A 12,141-nucleotide genomic window follows, 5' to 3' on the forward strand; every position below is an offset into this window, starting at 1 on the left:
CCATGAGTGTTTAAGGTGGAATAATAGTGGAATAAATGTACAATGTGAACGTGACCTGATCGTTCAACCACTCTGAGAATTGCAGCTAGCTCTGTAAGGGGAATAGGGGTCTCCTACCAACTCTCAACATACATCACAAACTACAGTTCCCAGGATTCTTTGGGGGTAGCCACAACTATTTAAAGTGGTATGATACTGCTTGAGATATATAGTACAGATGGGGCCATGGATTGGAGGAAGAAGGCTCCACCTCTACCTCCTTGGCATCCGTCTAGGACAGAAGTCTCTGCTTGGGGAGGACACGGTGTTAAGGGGGTGTGGGCATGGGAGTGAGGAATGTTGGGGAAAGGACTGCAAATTAAAAATGGGCACGAGCCAAGGATTGCCACAAGGACTTGTGAGATCTAGCTGTGCCGCTGGCAAAGACTGGAAAGTGGCTGCTTTTTTCCTCCCGTACCCTCTTCCCCAAATGGAAAAACTTCAGCTTTTGAGCCCCTTCAGACAGAGAAGTGTTGAAAGCCACAGCAGTTTCAGCCAATTTCTTTAAAAGCCTCTGTACCGGATAGGAACAAAAGGCCCATTGATGTGAAAAGGGGGGGGAGGTCTCCTTTTACTCTCTGTCTCTCTCTCTCCCCCCTTTCCCTGACCTCATTGGTTTTTGGTTAGCAACTGTGAAAGAGACAATCCTGCTTGAGCAGCCATGTGGTGTTGATGCAGCTGGTCCCACACATTTTTTCAATAAGGGTCAATAAGCTCACCCTATTTTTAGCACGAGGGAGCAAATGCAAAGAGCCATCGAAGGCTCACGCACAGCCCGTTTCCCTGGCTTGTCTTTCTCACTTCCCTTGCAAGTGGAAGGCCTCTAGGCAAAAAAAAATGGAAATGGACTGCCTTCAAGTCGATCCCGACTTATAGCGACCCTATGAAGAGGGTTTTCATGGTAAGCGGTATTCAGAGGGGGTTGACCATTGCCTCCCTCTGAGGCTGAGAGGCAGTGACGCCCAAAGTCACCCACTGAGCTTCATGGCTATGTGGGGATTTGAACCCGGGTCTCCCAGGTCGTAGCCCAACACCTTAACCACTACACCACACTGGCAAAGGCTATTCAAATTAATTGGTGAACTTTAGCTCCTGGCCCTATCAAGATCTGGAGCAGTGGTGGCTGGTGGCTCCATGTCAGTGAGGCAGGGGAATCCGCTCCGGGTTTTAATCCGAACTCTCAAGGAGCTGTCCAAGGTACACACGTCCAAGGACAGCTCCTTGAAAGTTCAGCCTAAAGCCTGGAGCGGATTCCACTGCCCCATTGACATGGAGCCACCAGCCGCCACTGGTCTGGAGTCTGCATCTTTAACCCTCTCCCTTGGGCTGTCTGTTTTTGATCAACAGCACATACTCTTTTCCTGTTCCAAAGCCCTCTATGAGATTTTGGTGCAAAATGGTGTTATTTTACCTCCCTGTTTTCTGCACCACCCGTTGCTCCTACAGATTCTTGCTTTCCAGCCCACTGCCTTGTTGGCCCCATTTCCTTTAGCCACTGTGCTCCTACCTCACCCCCCCCACTCACACCATAGCACAAGATCCTCCACCAAAACATAACATTGGCAGCTTTCTTCCAGGAGCAGTTGGAATGCTTATTATCATCCTGTGCCAGTACCCCAGCTCATCCAGTGTGTTGAATAGGCTTCATTGCCACAATTACCATACACTACATAAACAGCTAGACTTGCTGTTTAGAAGTAGAATTGTCTAAAAGGTATGTTTTTTTAAATTTCCAGGTGCCCTTCTTTGATGAATAATTTGTTTACTTTTCGCAAATGAGGCCTTGTTGTTGGTGCCGCCACCGGGGGCTACACACTTGGCACTGACACATGATAGGTTATTTTCGGCAATAAAATTAGATGGAGGTGCCATAGCATCTGATTGCCCTGATGTGCAACCTATACTCTGGACAAGAGGCTACTGTAAGGACAGAATATGGAGAAACCGATTGGTTCCCCATCGGAAAGGGTGTGAGACGGGTGTATTTCATCACCCTATCTATTTAATCTATACACAGAACATATCATACGGAAAGTGGGATTGGACCAAGATGAAGGAGGTGTGAAAATTGGAGGGAGAAATAATTTAAGATATGAAGATGATACCATACTACTAGCAGAAACCAGTAATGATTTGAAACAAATGCTGATTAAACAGTTAAAGAGGAAAGCACAAAAGCAGGACTACAGCTGAACGTCAAAAAGACTAAAGTAATGACAACAGAAGATTTACGCAACTTTGAAGTTGACAATGAGGACATTGAACTTGTACCTCAGCACAGTCATTTGGCACAGTCATTAACCAAAATGGAGACAATAGTCAAGAAATCAGAAGAAGGCTAGGACTGGGGAGGGCAGCTGTGAGAGAACTAGAGAAGGTCCTCAAATACAAAGAGTGTTCAAATGCACTGAACACTAAAGTCAGGATCATTCAGACCATGGTATTTCTGATCTCTATGTATCGATGTGAAAGTTGGACAGTGAAAAATGTGGGTAAGAGAAAAATCAACTCCTTTGAAATGTGGTGTTGGAGGAGAGCTTTGTGCATACCATGGACTGCGAAAAAGAAAAATAATTGGGTGTTAGAACAAATTAAACCAGAACTACCATTAGAAGCTAAAATGATGAAACTGAGGTTATCATGTTTTGGACACATCATGAGAAGACCTGATTCACTAGAAAAGACAATAATGCTGGGAAAAACAGAAGGGAGTAGAAAAAGAGGAAGGCCAAACAAGAGAAGGATTGATTCCATAAAGGAAGCCAGAGACCTGAACTTACAAGATCTGAACAGGGTGGTTCATGACAGATGCTCTTGGAGGTCACTGATTCATAGGGTCGCCATAAGTCGTAGTTGACTTGAAGGCACGTAACAACAACAACAACAACAAGGTTATTTTCAGTGGTGGCTCCCGTTTGTGGAATGTCCTTCCTGGTAAAGTGCATCTGTCTCCATCATACCTGACTTTTAGGAGGAATCTGAAAACCTTCCTGTTTACCCAGGCATTTGATGGCTGAAGGAGGATGTTCCTGGCAATCCTGAGATCACTGGACGGATGAAAGAATGTCTGTAACTGTAACTGCTTTTATAATGTTTTAACTGTAACTGTTCTTAGAATACTGTTTTTGTTTTGTTTCGTTAAATTGATTTGTTGCCAAGCTTGCTGCTCTGGGCTACTTCAAGAGGAAGGATGGGATATAAATTCAATTAAATAATGATTTAGAACTACCATTCAAGTTAGGAAAGGTGACTTAGGGACAGTGCACGCCCTTAACGGCACCCATCCACACTTCTTCTACATGGTGACTTTCCATGCCAGAAATGTAGCATCACCAGTTATACTGTAATGCTCACTAATAGGGAAGAAACCCAACAGTGGTATACAAACGCCCACATCATCAGTGAGTTCCCATGTAACATACGGTGTTCCGTGTGATATCCCATCATAGAGAATCACCATAAGTAAGGAACTGAGGCATATATAAGGCAACATACACAGAATAATAACTTATTTATGACCACCTATCAAGAAGCATGGCCTAGGCGAAACATCTGAATGGAGGGGTTCCTCAGAAGGTTACTAGGGGCTCCTTGATATGATGAGCAGCAACAGACTGACTCAATGAAAGGCAATTTGTCCATTGCTGCTGACCTTACCCTGCAATGTAAAATTACAGGGATGCATCCAAGCACAGTCTTTTATTTATTTATTTATTTATTTATTTATTTAATTTATTAGTCACCCATCTGGCTGGCTGTCCAGCCACTCTGGGCGACGCACAAAATAAAAACATACAAATACATTAAAACTCTCAACAATAATAATAAAAGCTAACCCACCCCAAAAGCCTGCCTGAAGAGCCAGGTCTTCAAGGCCCAGTGGAAGCTCATCATAGAGGGGGCATGACAGAGTTCATTTGGGAGGGAATTCCACAAAGTGGGGGCCACAATTGAAAAAGCCCTCTCCCTAGTTCTCACCAGTCCAGCTGTTTTAACTGGTGGGATAGAGAGAAGGCCTTTTGAGGCTGATCTTGTTGAGCGGCACCCCTGATGATGTTGGAGGCGCTCCTTCAGATAGACTGGGCTGAAACCGTATAGGGTTTTAAAGGTCAGAACCAACACCTTGAATTGGGCCCGGAAAACAACCTCAGTTTGTACAGGGCAAGAAGAAACCTAGACAGAACTGGCCAGGCATCTTGGGTGAACAGAGAGTACCCCTAGAATATCCTATAGAATTCTCTGGTATGTTGTTAATCTACAGTAATATTAAGCAATTTGAGCCAGCTGATCTAGAAGAGCTTCCCATGACCCTGTCAGGTGATCTATAGAAGCATCGTGGATATAAGTAGGCTTTAGATGTGGTTGAGGAGCAAGCCTGGATAAGAGGTATTTTCTGTGCATGTACCAGATGTGCTCAGGCTTGCCACTGAGACATGCAAATGATTAAGCAGTATATTAATGTCTTAAATAAATAAATGTTCTCTGCGGACTTCCCATAGGCATCTGGCTGGCTACTGTGAGAACAGAATGCTGGACTATAAGGGCCTTTGGTCTGATCCAGCAGGGCTCTTTTTATGTATATGTAGTAAAACCAATGTGTGTACATAAATCGCATGAGGATCTAGCTGTGGCCTGCATGCTTTTTTCCTACTTAGAAATACTATCTGTGTAAGAAAAATGGCATATTGGAAGCATCCCTTAGTGAGTCATAAGAAAGTTGCTTGGCTGTGATAAAGCAATGTGTATTTTTTTAAGAGGTGTATTTGCTTATATTCTTTTCGATCTGAGTCAAAAACTTGCCAAACCTGCTGCGATGCAAAGTTTTTGAAAGACACCAAGAGATTCTCGAACAGCGGGTTGTTAAAGCATGGCAATTTGCACCCAATTAAATTAATCTGGTAAATTGCGTTCATCTGATTCACGTAAACCAGCAGAAATCACATCAGCTCCTTACCAGTTTTAAGGGTTAAGACACTAGAAGTGTGTGAATTCTTATATATTTCAAACACTAAAAAGGTAGGGCACAGGTATGATGCTACAGATGTGCAGATTCCCACATAGTCCATAGATGATAAGAAATAAAAACCTGAACAGTTTTTCGGTGCTAGCAATGAGAATATACTGATCTGTCTAAAATCCACATGACAAATTAGCATATTTCTAAATTTTCAAACAAGGAAAAGTGGAATATTGGAAGCTGCTTTATGATGCAACTCAGACCAGCAGTCCAACTTCTACTCTAACTGGCAGCGGCTCTCTGTGGCTTCAGACAGGTGTCTTTCCTAGCTGTAGCAAAGGATGCCAGAAACCTTTCCTAAAAGCAACCGCAGAACTGCCAGATGTGCATCTGAGGGAGAATATCATTCCACGGCTCTCTCACCACCACCTCTCCAGCAGCCTGACAGGGGAAAGCCCAGCACCCCAGAACAAGGAACCTGGAAGCTGCTGTCCCATCGGGGGTCTCTGCCAGGTAACCCCTCCTCAACCGAGATGGGGAAAGTGCAGGGGTGGGGGAATTCATGTTGGAGGTGGATGCACCCCATAACCAGCTTTATTACAGGGTATGTACACTACAATCAAAAAAAGTCACGCAGAAGAATGTTAAAGGGCATAATTAAAATGTGAAGACACAATGCATTAAAGGCAAGCACACGCTTGTGCCTTATGATGAATGAAGAATATGAATGTTCAAACTAAAACATTTCTAAAACTGCAAATATATTTCGTAAGGTTGATTTAGGTGTACCTCAAGTTTCTATATTTAGTGAATTACAGATACACCCTGATTTAATGACTTGTTATTGTATCTGTATAATTAACTTTATTGCTTTTGGGTCTGTGTAGCTAACAACAACAATAACAATCTCTTTGTTACTTTTGCACAGTTGCATAATATTTCCCCTCCCTCCTCCAAAAAGGCCAAATAACTTTCGCCTTCCACCCTACCGTTCTGGGTCCGACACAGCCATGTTCCATGTAACGTAGCACATTTTGAGTGGGATGGTTTTCTTGTCTCGGTGAATGGAGAGAGACAGCTGAGACAGGGGATCAATGGAGGTGTTTCCCAACCGGGGTGACTCAGGTGGGGGAGTTTCCCATCCAATTTCGGAAACTGGAGACCCTTTCTTCACATAGGGGGTGGCTTCTCTCATGTACTTCACTGTTAAAAAAAATGAAAAGAAATAATAAGCAAGCAAAGAAATGCTCCACAAGCTAAGCACTACTTCATTGAAGCACTAGACCAGGGGTAGCTACTATGGTGCCTTCCGGATGTTGCTGGACTACAATTCCCATTATGCCTAACAATTTGCCATGCTGGCTGAGGCTGATAGGAGCTGGAGCCCAACAATATCTAGAGGGCACCATGTTTGTTTGTTTGTTTTATTAAATGCAGATCCGCCCTTCCTCCCGAAAGGAGCCCAGGACAGCAAACAACAAGGGATAAAACAATAAAATAAAATTATAAAAGATTTTAAAAACAAAACATCTTCAACACAGTTCCAGTAGAGATGCAGACTGGGATAAAGGTATCTACTTAAAAGGCCTGTTTGGAAGAGGAAGGACTTCAGTTGGTGTCAAGAAGCCCAACAGAGATGGTGCTTGTCTAATATGCAATGGGAGGGGATCCCAAAGGGCAGGTGCTACAATACTCAAGGTCTGCTTCCTGTATTGTGCGGAACAGACCTCCTGGTGAGGTGGTATCTGCAGGAGGCCCTCACCTGCAGAGCGCAGTGACCAACTGGATATGTAAGGGGTGAGACCATCTTTCGAGTGCCCTGGTCCCAAGCTGTATAGGGCTATATACACCCAAACCAGCACCTTAAACTTAGCCCGTACCTAGTTGATGACCTCTGCATTAGATCAACGTTGATGACCTCTCCATTAGATCAGTTATTGCTTAAGATAGGTAAAGCTGTGCTATGCTGTCCCTATTTGCCTGAATGAGCCTCCTTCTTTTGCCCTCAAGTCACTTCCCTCACCAAATACTGGGATGAAATGGACCCCAACAAGGGAGACCAACATTAAGGTGCAAGGAGTGCAGTTAAATGCAAGAGTATGTAACAATAAGGATTTACTTTTAATAGTAAAGGGATACAACTATTCATAGACAGTACCAGGATCTATAATGACCCACAGTTTTAATTGTGGAAAGTCTACACCAGAGGTGGTGAACCTCAGGTCCAGGGGCCAAATGTGGCCCTCTCCATCTGGCCCTCAGTATTTTGCCCAGGTCACATCTCTTCTGGCCACTCCCACTTTTGCATCTGGCCACACCCACTTTTGCATCTGATCCACCACTGGCATGCAGCCCCTGGAAGGTTGCCTATGGGGAATGTGGCCCTAGGGTTAAAAATGTCTCCACATCCGTCCTCTACACAGATCACAGATACCTTATTCAACCTGCTTTCTTTTCTGCTAAAATCTTCCTAGAAGCAATACTGAAATGCAATGTTTTTAAGGGATTTTGTTGTAGGGTGGAGCTGATGTAGGATTCCATCACTGTAGTGGCTATAAATCATATATTGGAAATTCCTCCTTCCAAACTCTATGCAGACATGAATAATTCCCTATATTTAAGCCTCAGTGTGCACATATGTTCTGTGTTGAAGGGATAACAACATTGGACTACCTTAAAAGACTGTTGTAATAATTCCTAAATTAACATATGTGTAAAGTAGTGTTATAAAATATATAAAACTTTGAAAACAGGATTGCTATTCAGACCTGGAGGAAAGCAAGGGTATGCTGAGTCTTAATTTGCCACTAGTTTGCAAATCCAGGTTACTAGATTTTTATTTAATTATTTGTTACATTTATCTCCCATCTTTCCTACAAGGCTTCATGGTTCTCCCCCATCCACATTTTATCCTCACAACAACCCTGTGAGGTAAGTTGGGCTGAGAGATAGCGACTGGCCAAGGTCACTCAGTAAGCCTCATGGCCCAGAGGGAATTTGAACCCTGGTCTCCCAGGTCCCAGTCTGATACCCTTAACCACTACACCACTCTGGCTCAGTTATCAAGCTGGCTATTATCACTTTATTTCTATATTGCTTTTCTTACAAAGCTGAAAGCACACACACCGTAATCTTCCAGTGGTAATATATCAAAGGGCTCACTTCTTCCCAGTCTTCTAATACTGCTGCTGCTATATTTATTTATTTATTACATTTATATACCACCCCATAGCCGAAGCTCTCTGGGTGGTTCACAGCAGCTATATGCCATAATCAAGCATTTTCACCATAGTTTGTGATTGTACGAGAAAGTGAAAGGAGCTGTAGTTTTCTTCAAATTTCTCGGCCTACTCCCCAGCCACACCAACGTCAGCCACTGCACTATGGGGACTCCGGTCTTAAATTTGCATAGACATCAAGTGAGCCCGACACACAAACCCTGGAAATTGGAAGGTCTGTGCCCCTGTGCACACATGTATTAAACTGGGCTCATTAATTGTTTTTGCCTAGTGGCAACTCAGCAACAGTTCTAAGAGGCAAGAATCACGTTTTGTACAAGCCAATCAAGCCGGTAGTCAGAACATACTTTTACATTTTTAAAAGCAACCACCAGACAAACGCAACGTAGACATAAATCTAGCATCACAAAGCTCAATGCTTCATGCAACAACTTGGATTAGGCTTTTTAAAATGCAGAAAGTGAAAGGCAGAGAAAAAAAGGGGGGGAGATGGGAGACTGAATCCAAAGAGAGCAACTTAGATGGAAATCTAAACAACAGGCTGGAACATTCAGATGTGAATGCAATTCTCAGGACATTGTGAACAAGAGTAAAAATTGTTCCATTTCACTCTGCCAAGATGCTGGTTTCCATACAATCCAGGAGTGACATCCCTACAAGCGGCTGAGCGATTTCAAGGAGGCCTCACGAAAAGGCTGTAAAGACACTTTTACCGGCATGGGCTGGAGAGGTAGAAAGGAAACCCTTTGAACTAAACACAAGCCAAAAACTATTCTAGGGCAAGGCCCTCTGTTCATGTCCTCTCAACAATGGTATTCCTTTGAAGCAGGGGTGGCTAACTGAAAGTGGCCCTCCAGGCCTCTTCATCTGGCCCTCAGAACTCTTCCCAAGCCACACCCCTCATTGGTCTGTTGAGTTTAAAAGAGACAGAAACAGTTTAGGAGTTCTATCTCTTAGCAGAGTATATTTTGCAATATGGGGTAGATGAATCTGGCAGTTTCAGTTAATCTCAGTTTCTCATTTTTCAAATCTTAAATTCTGCACCTCATTCATGATGCACAGTTATGATGTGCTCACAATGCTACGAGGCAGCCATACTTGATCTGGCGTTCAATACTATTCGCGCCTGCGAAAGTTCTCAGGTGGTCACACCACTTCATTTCCAATCAGTGCACATCCTGTAACTTTTTATACCACAGATGTTCTGGGAGGTTCTTTTGTTGTTATTGTTGTTGTCCTGATTTCATTGTGCTATAGCCCCCCTGGACAGCAATAAATGTGGTAACACCGGGGAAGCAGAACAACTAATAAAGCAGGATAAATCCACTACTAACACACTATTATTGTTTCAAGAACACACTGCAGAATATACCTGCAATAAACCCTCTGTCTGGACTGTTCTCCATAGGGGGGATGGAGCCCCCAGTCTGAGAAGGCTTCAACATCCCCCTGCTATAATACAGGTCCCTGCGTATCTTTTTCTTTTGTCCTGGGATTAACAAATGTTGTTTACTTTAAGCATGATGGGCAGCCATGGGGGCTTTCCCTCTCTCAACTCCTTGGATCTGGCTTCGGCACTGAAATTCAGACTCTTAAGACCGTGTTGTTGTTGTTATATGCCTTCAAGTCAATTATGACTTATGGCGACCCTATGAATCTTTTTTGGACATTTTCAAAGGGTTTTCAAGGTAAGAGGTATTCAGAGGTGGTTTACCATTGCCTTCCTCTAAGCCTACAGCAGCCGGTATTCCCAGGCGGTCTCCCATTCAAGTACTAACCAGGCCTGATCCTGCTTAGCTTCTGAGATCAGATGAGATCAGGGAGTGTTCTGGGTAGTATGGCCATAGATTAAGACCGTGCAGCCAGTGGCAAATGATCCTATCTTCCCAAGAGGTCTAGAATTTTTCAGAAATACATCCCCTTTTCTTTTGAAATTCAAGTGAACTGATTTCCAGTAGAACTATTTTTATTCACTGTACTCTGGCCGTCTCTGGACTTGAAGCTTCCTTGTCTACTTATGGCTCTAAGGGCTCCGTGCCACACACTCCTGGTAAAAGGACATTTTGGTATCACGTAAGAAGCCTGATATATCTCCTAAGAGTGGATGCTGGCAGCTTCAAATGCTAAAGGGGCAGTGGTCACTGGTGGCTCCATGTCAGTGGGGCAGTAGAATCCGCTCCGGGTTTTAGTCCAAACTTTCAAGGATAGCACCTTGAAGATTTAGACTAAAACCCAGAGTGGATTCCATTGGCCCACTGACATGGAGCCACCCGTGACCACTGCAAAGGGGTCAAAAGTATAAAAGCCGATTTGGAACAGCAGCAAATGTTGATGACATTTGCTGTTGTCTTTGCATTTTTAGGGCACATCTGAAGGCGCATAACTAGGAACTTGGACAGAAAAGTCCTGATCCCCCCCTTTAAAAGCTAAAACTCTATATTACAAATTCCACATGCTGACACGTATTGATGACTGAGTTTCAGTTTCGTATTAGGGGGCTTCTTGTACCGTCAGGAAGTGATGCATTGTGGCTTTCAAGGTTTTAAAGAAGTTCAGTAAAGTTTATCAAGCAGACAGGAGCTATTCTGTTATCCTCCATCTTACACCAAGTGTTTGACAACCAACCTTATTATTAGGAAAATGCTCACCCCTCCTGAGCCTTTGGCGTGTCTCTGAATGAACAAACACTGGATCATCTACCCTTAGCATGTCATTTGTACTAAACTATGACCCAGACAGCCTTTGCCAACCTTGGTGCCCTCCAGATATTTCAGACTACAACTCCCATCAGCCTCTGGCCAGCATGTGGGAGTTGTAGTCCAAAACATCTGGAGAGCACTAGGTTGGCAAAGGGGCTGATCTACCATTTACTTAAACCTAACCTGATCTGGTGCTTACATGGACAAGTAAAGTAAAATTGTTCTAACCACACACTTAAAGCACATTTAAAGCATATGACTCCCCCTCCCAAGAATCCTGGGAACTGTAGTTTATTAAGGGTGCCAGAAACTGTAACAAAGAATTCCTAGGACTCTTTGGGGGAAGGCATGCCCTTTCAATGTATGGCATGTACGCAGCTTAAAACTCAAACTCACATAGCTGGTCCCACACCCTCTTCCAGGTGGAGGCTCTAATCACTATGTACTAATTAATGACCCATGGTGTCTTTGTGTATGGGAAATGTTAAAAAATTGCGGTCAAGCAATTAAAATTCCAATGCTCAGTTCCTCCCTCTCCCCCGCCCCACACCCTGTACTTTCACCTTCCACTCTGAAAGTTACAGGAAAGAAGGAAGTGCCAGTTGAACGAATTAATCTGCTGGCAGACGATGAGGGCTTTGTATTTGTTGCTTGATTTGTGAGGCAGCCAGCGCACTGTTCGAAAGAGGACTTCATTTGTGCACAATTCTGCCAAGCCCCCAAACATTACCACAATTAATCCTTTGTTACTTTTCACGCATGACATTTTGAGAGAGGGGGAAAAGATGAAGAAGGAAAGGACGCCTCAAATGAAGGGAAGTCAAACTGGCAAAATTGATCCCATCTATCAGACTAAGGGGAGCCAGTGTGGTGTAGTGGTTAAGGTGTTGGACTACGACCTAGGAGACCAGGGTTCGAATCCCCACGCAGCCATGAAGCTCACCGGGTGACCTTGGGCTAGTCACTGCCTCTCAGCCCCAGAGGAAGGCAACGGTAACCCCCTCTGAATACAGCTTACCATGAAAACCCTATTCAAAGGGTTGCCATAAGTCTGGTCGACGTGAAGGCAGTCCATTGCCGTTTCCATCAGACTAAGAGATTTCTGGAACCTGATCCAGGCAGGTTAGCCAAAACAGCAACAGAAGACTATAGTTTATCATTTGGTAAAGGACTATAGTTCATCATCTGGTAAAGGACTATAGTTCAT

General features: G+C 43.8%; 1 protein-coding gene and 1 pseudogene across 3 annotated transcripts in view; both read right to left on the bottom strand.

Annotated features, from left to right (window-relative positions):
- The window catches only part of SNTB1 (syntrophin beta 1), a 115,673-nt gene that overhangs the window by 46,782 nt on the left and 56,750 nt on the right, over positions 1-12,141 (bottom strand). For all 3 annotated transcript variants that reach the window (XM_061605825.1, XM_061605807.1, XM_061605816.1), the window contains exon 2: positions 5,986-6,199. In XM_061605825.1, coding sequence (XP_061461809.1) covers positions 5,986-6,199 — 214 coding nt within the window. The remainder of the gene's footprint in view (positions 1-5,985; positions 6,200-12,141) is intronic.
- On the bottom strand, positions 9,965-10,084 carry LOC133375769 (5S ribosomal RNA; annotated as a pseudogene).

Source organism: Rhineura floridana, chromosome 1, assembly GCF_030035675.1.
Source record: "Rhineura floridana isolate rRhiFlo1 chromosome 1, rRhiFlo1.hap2, whole genome shotgun sequence".
Lineage (NCBI taxonomy): Eukaryota > Metazoa > Chordata > Lepidosauria > Squamata > Rhineuridae > Rhineura > Rhineura floridana.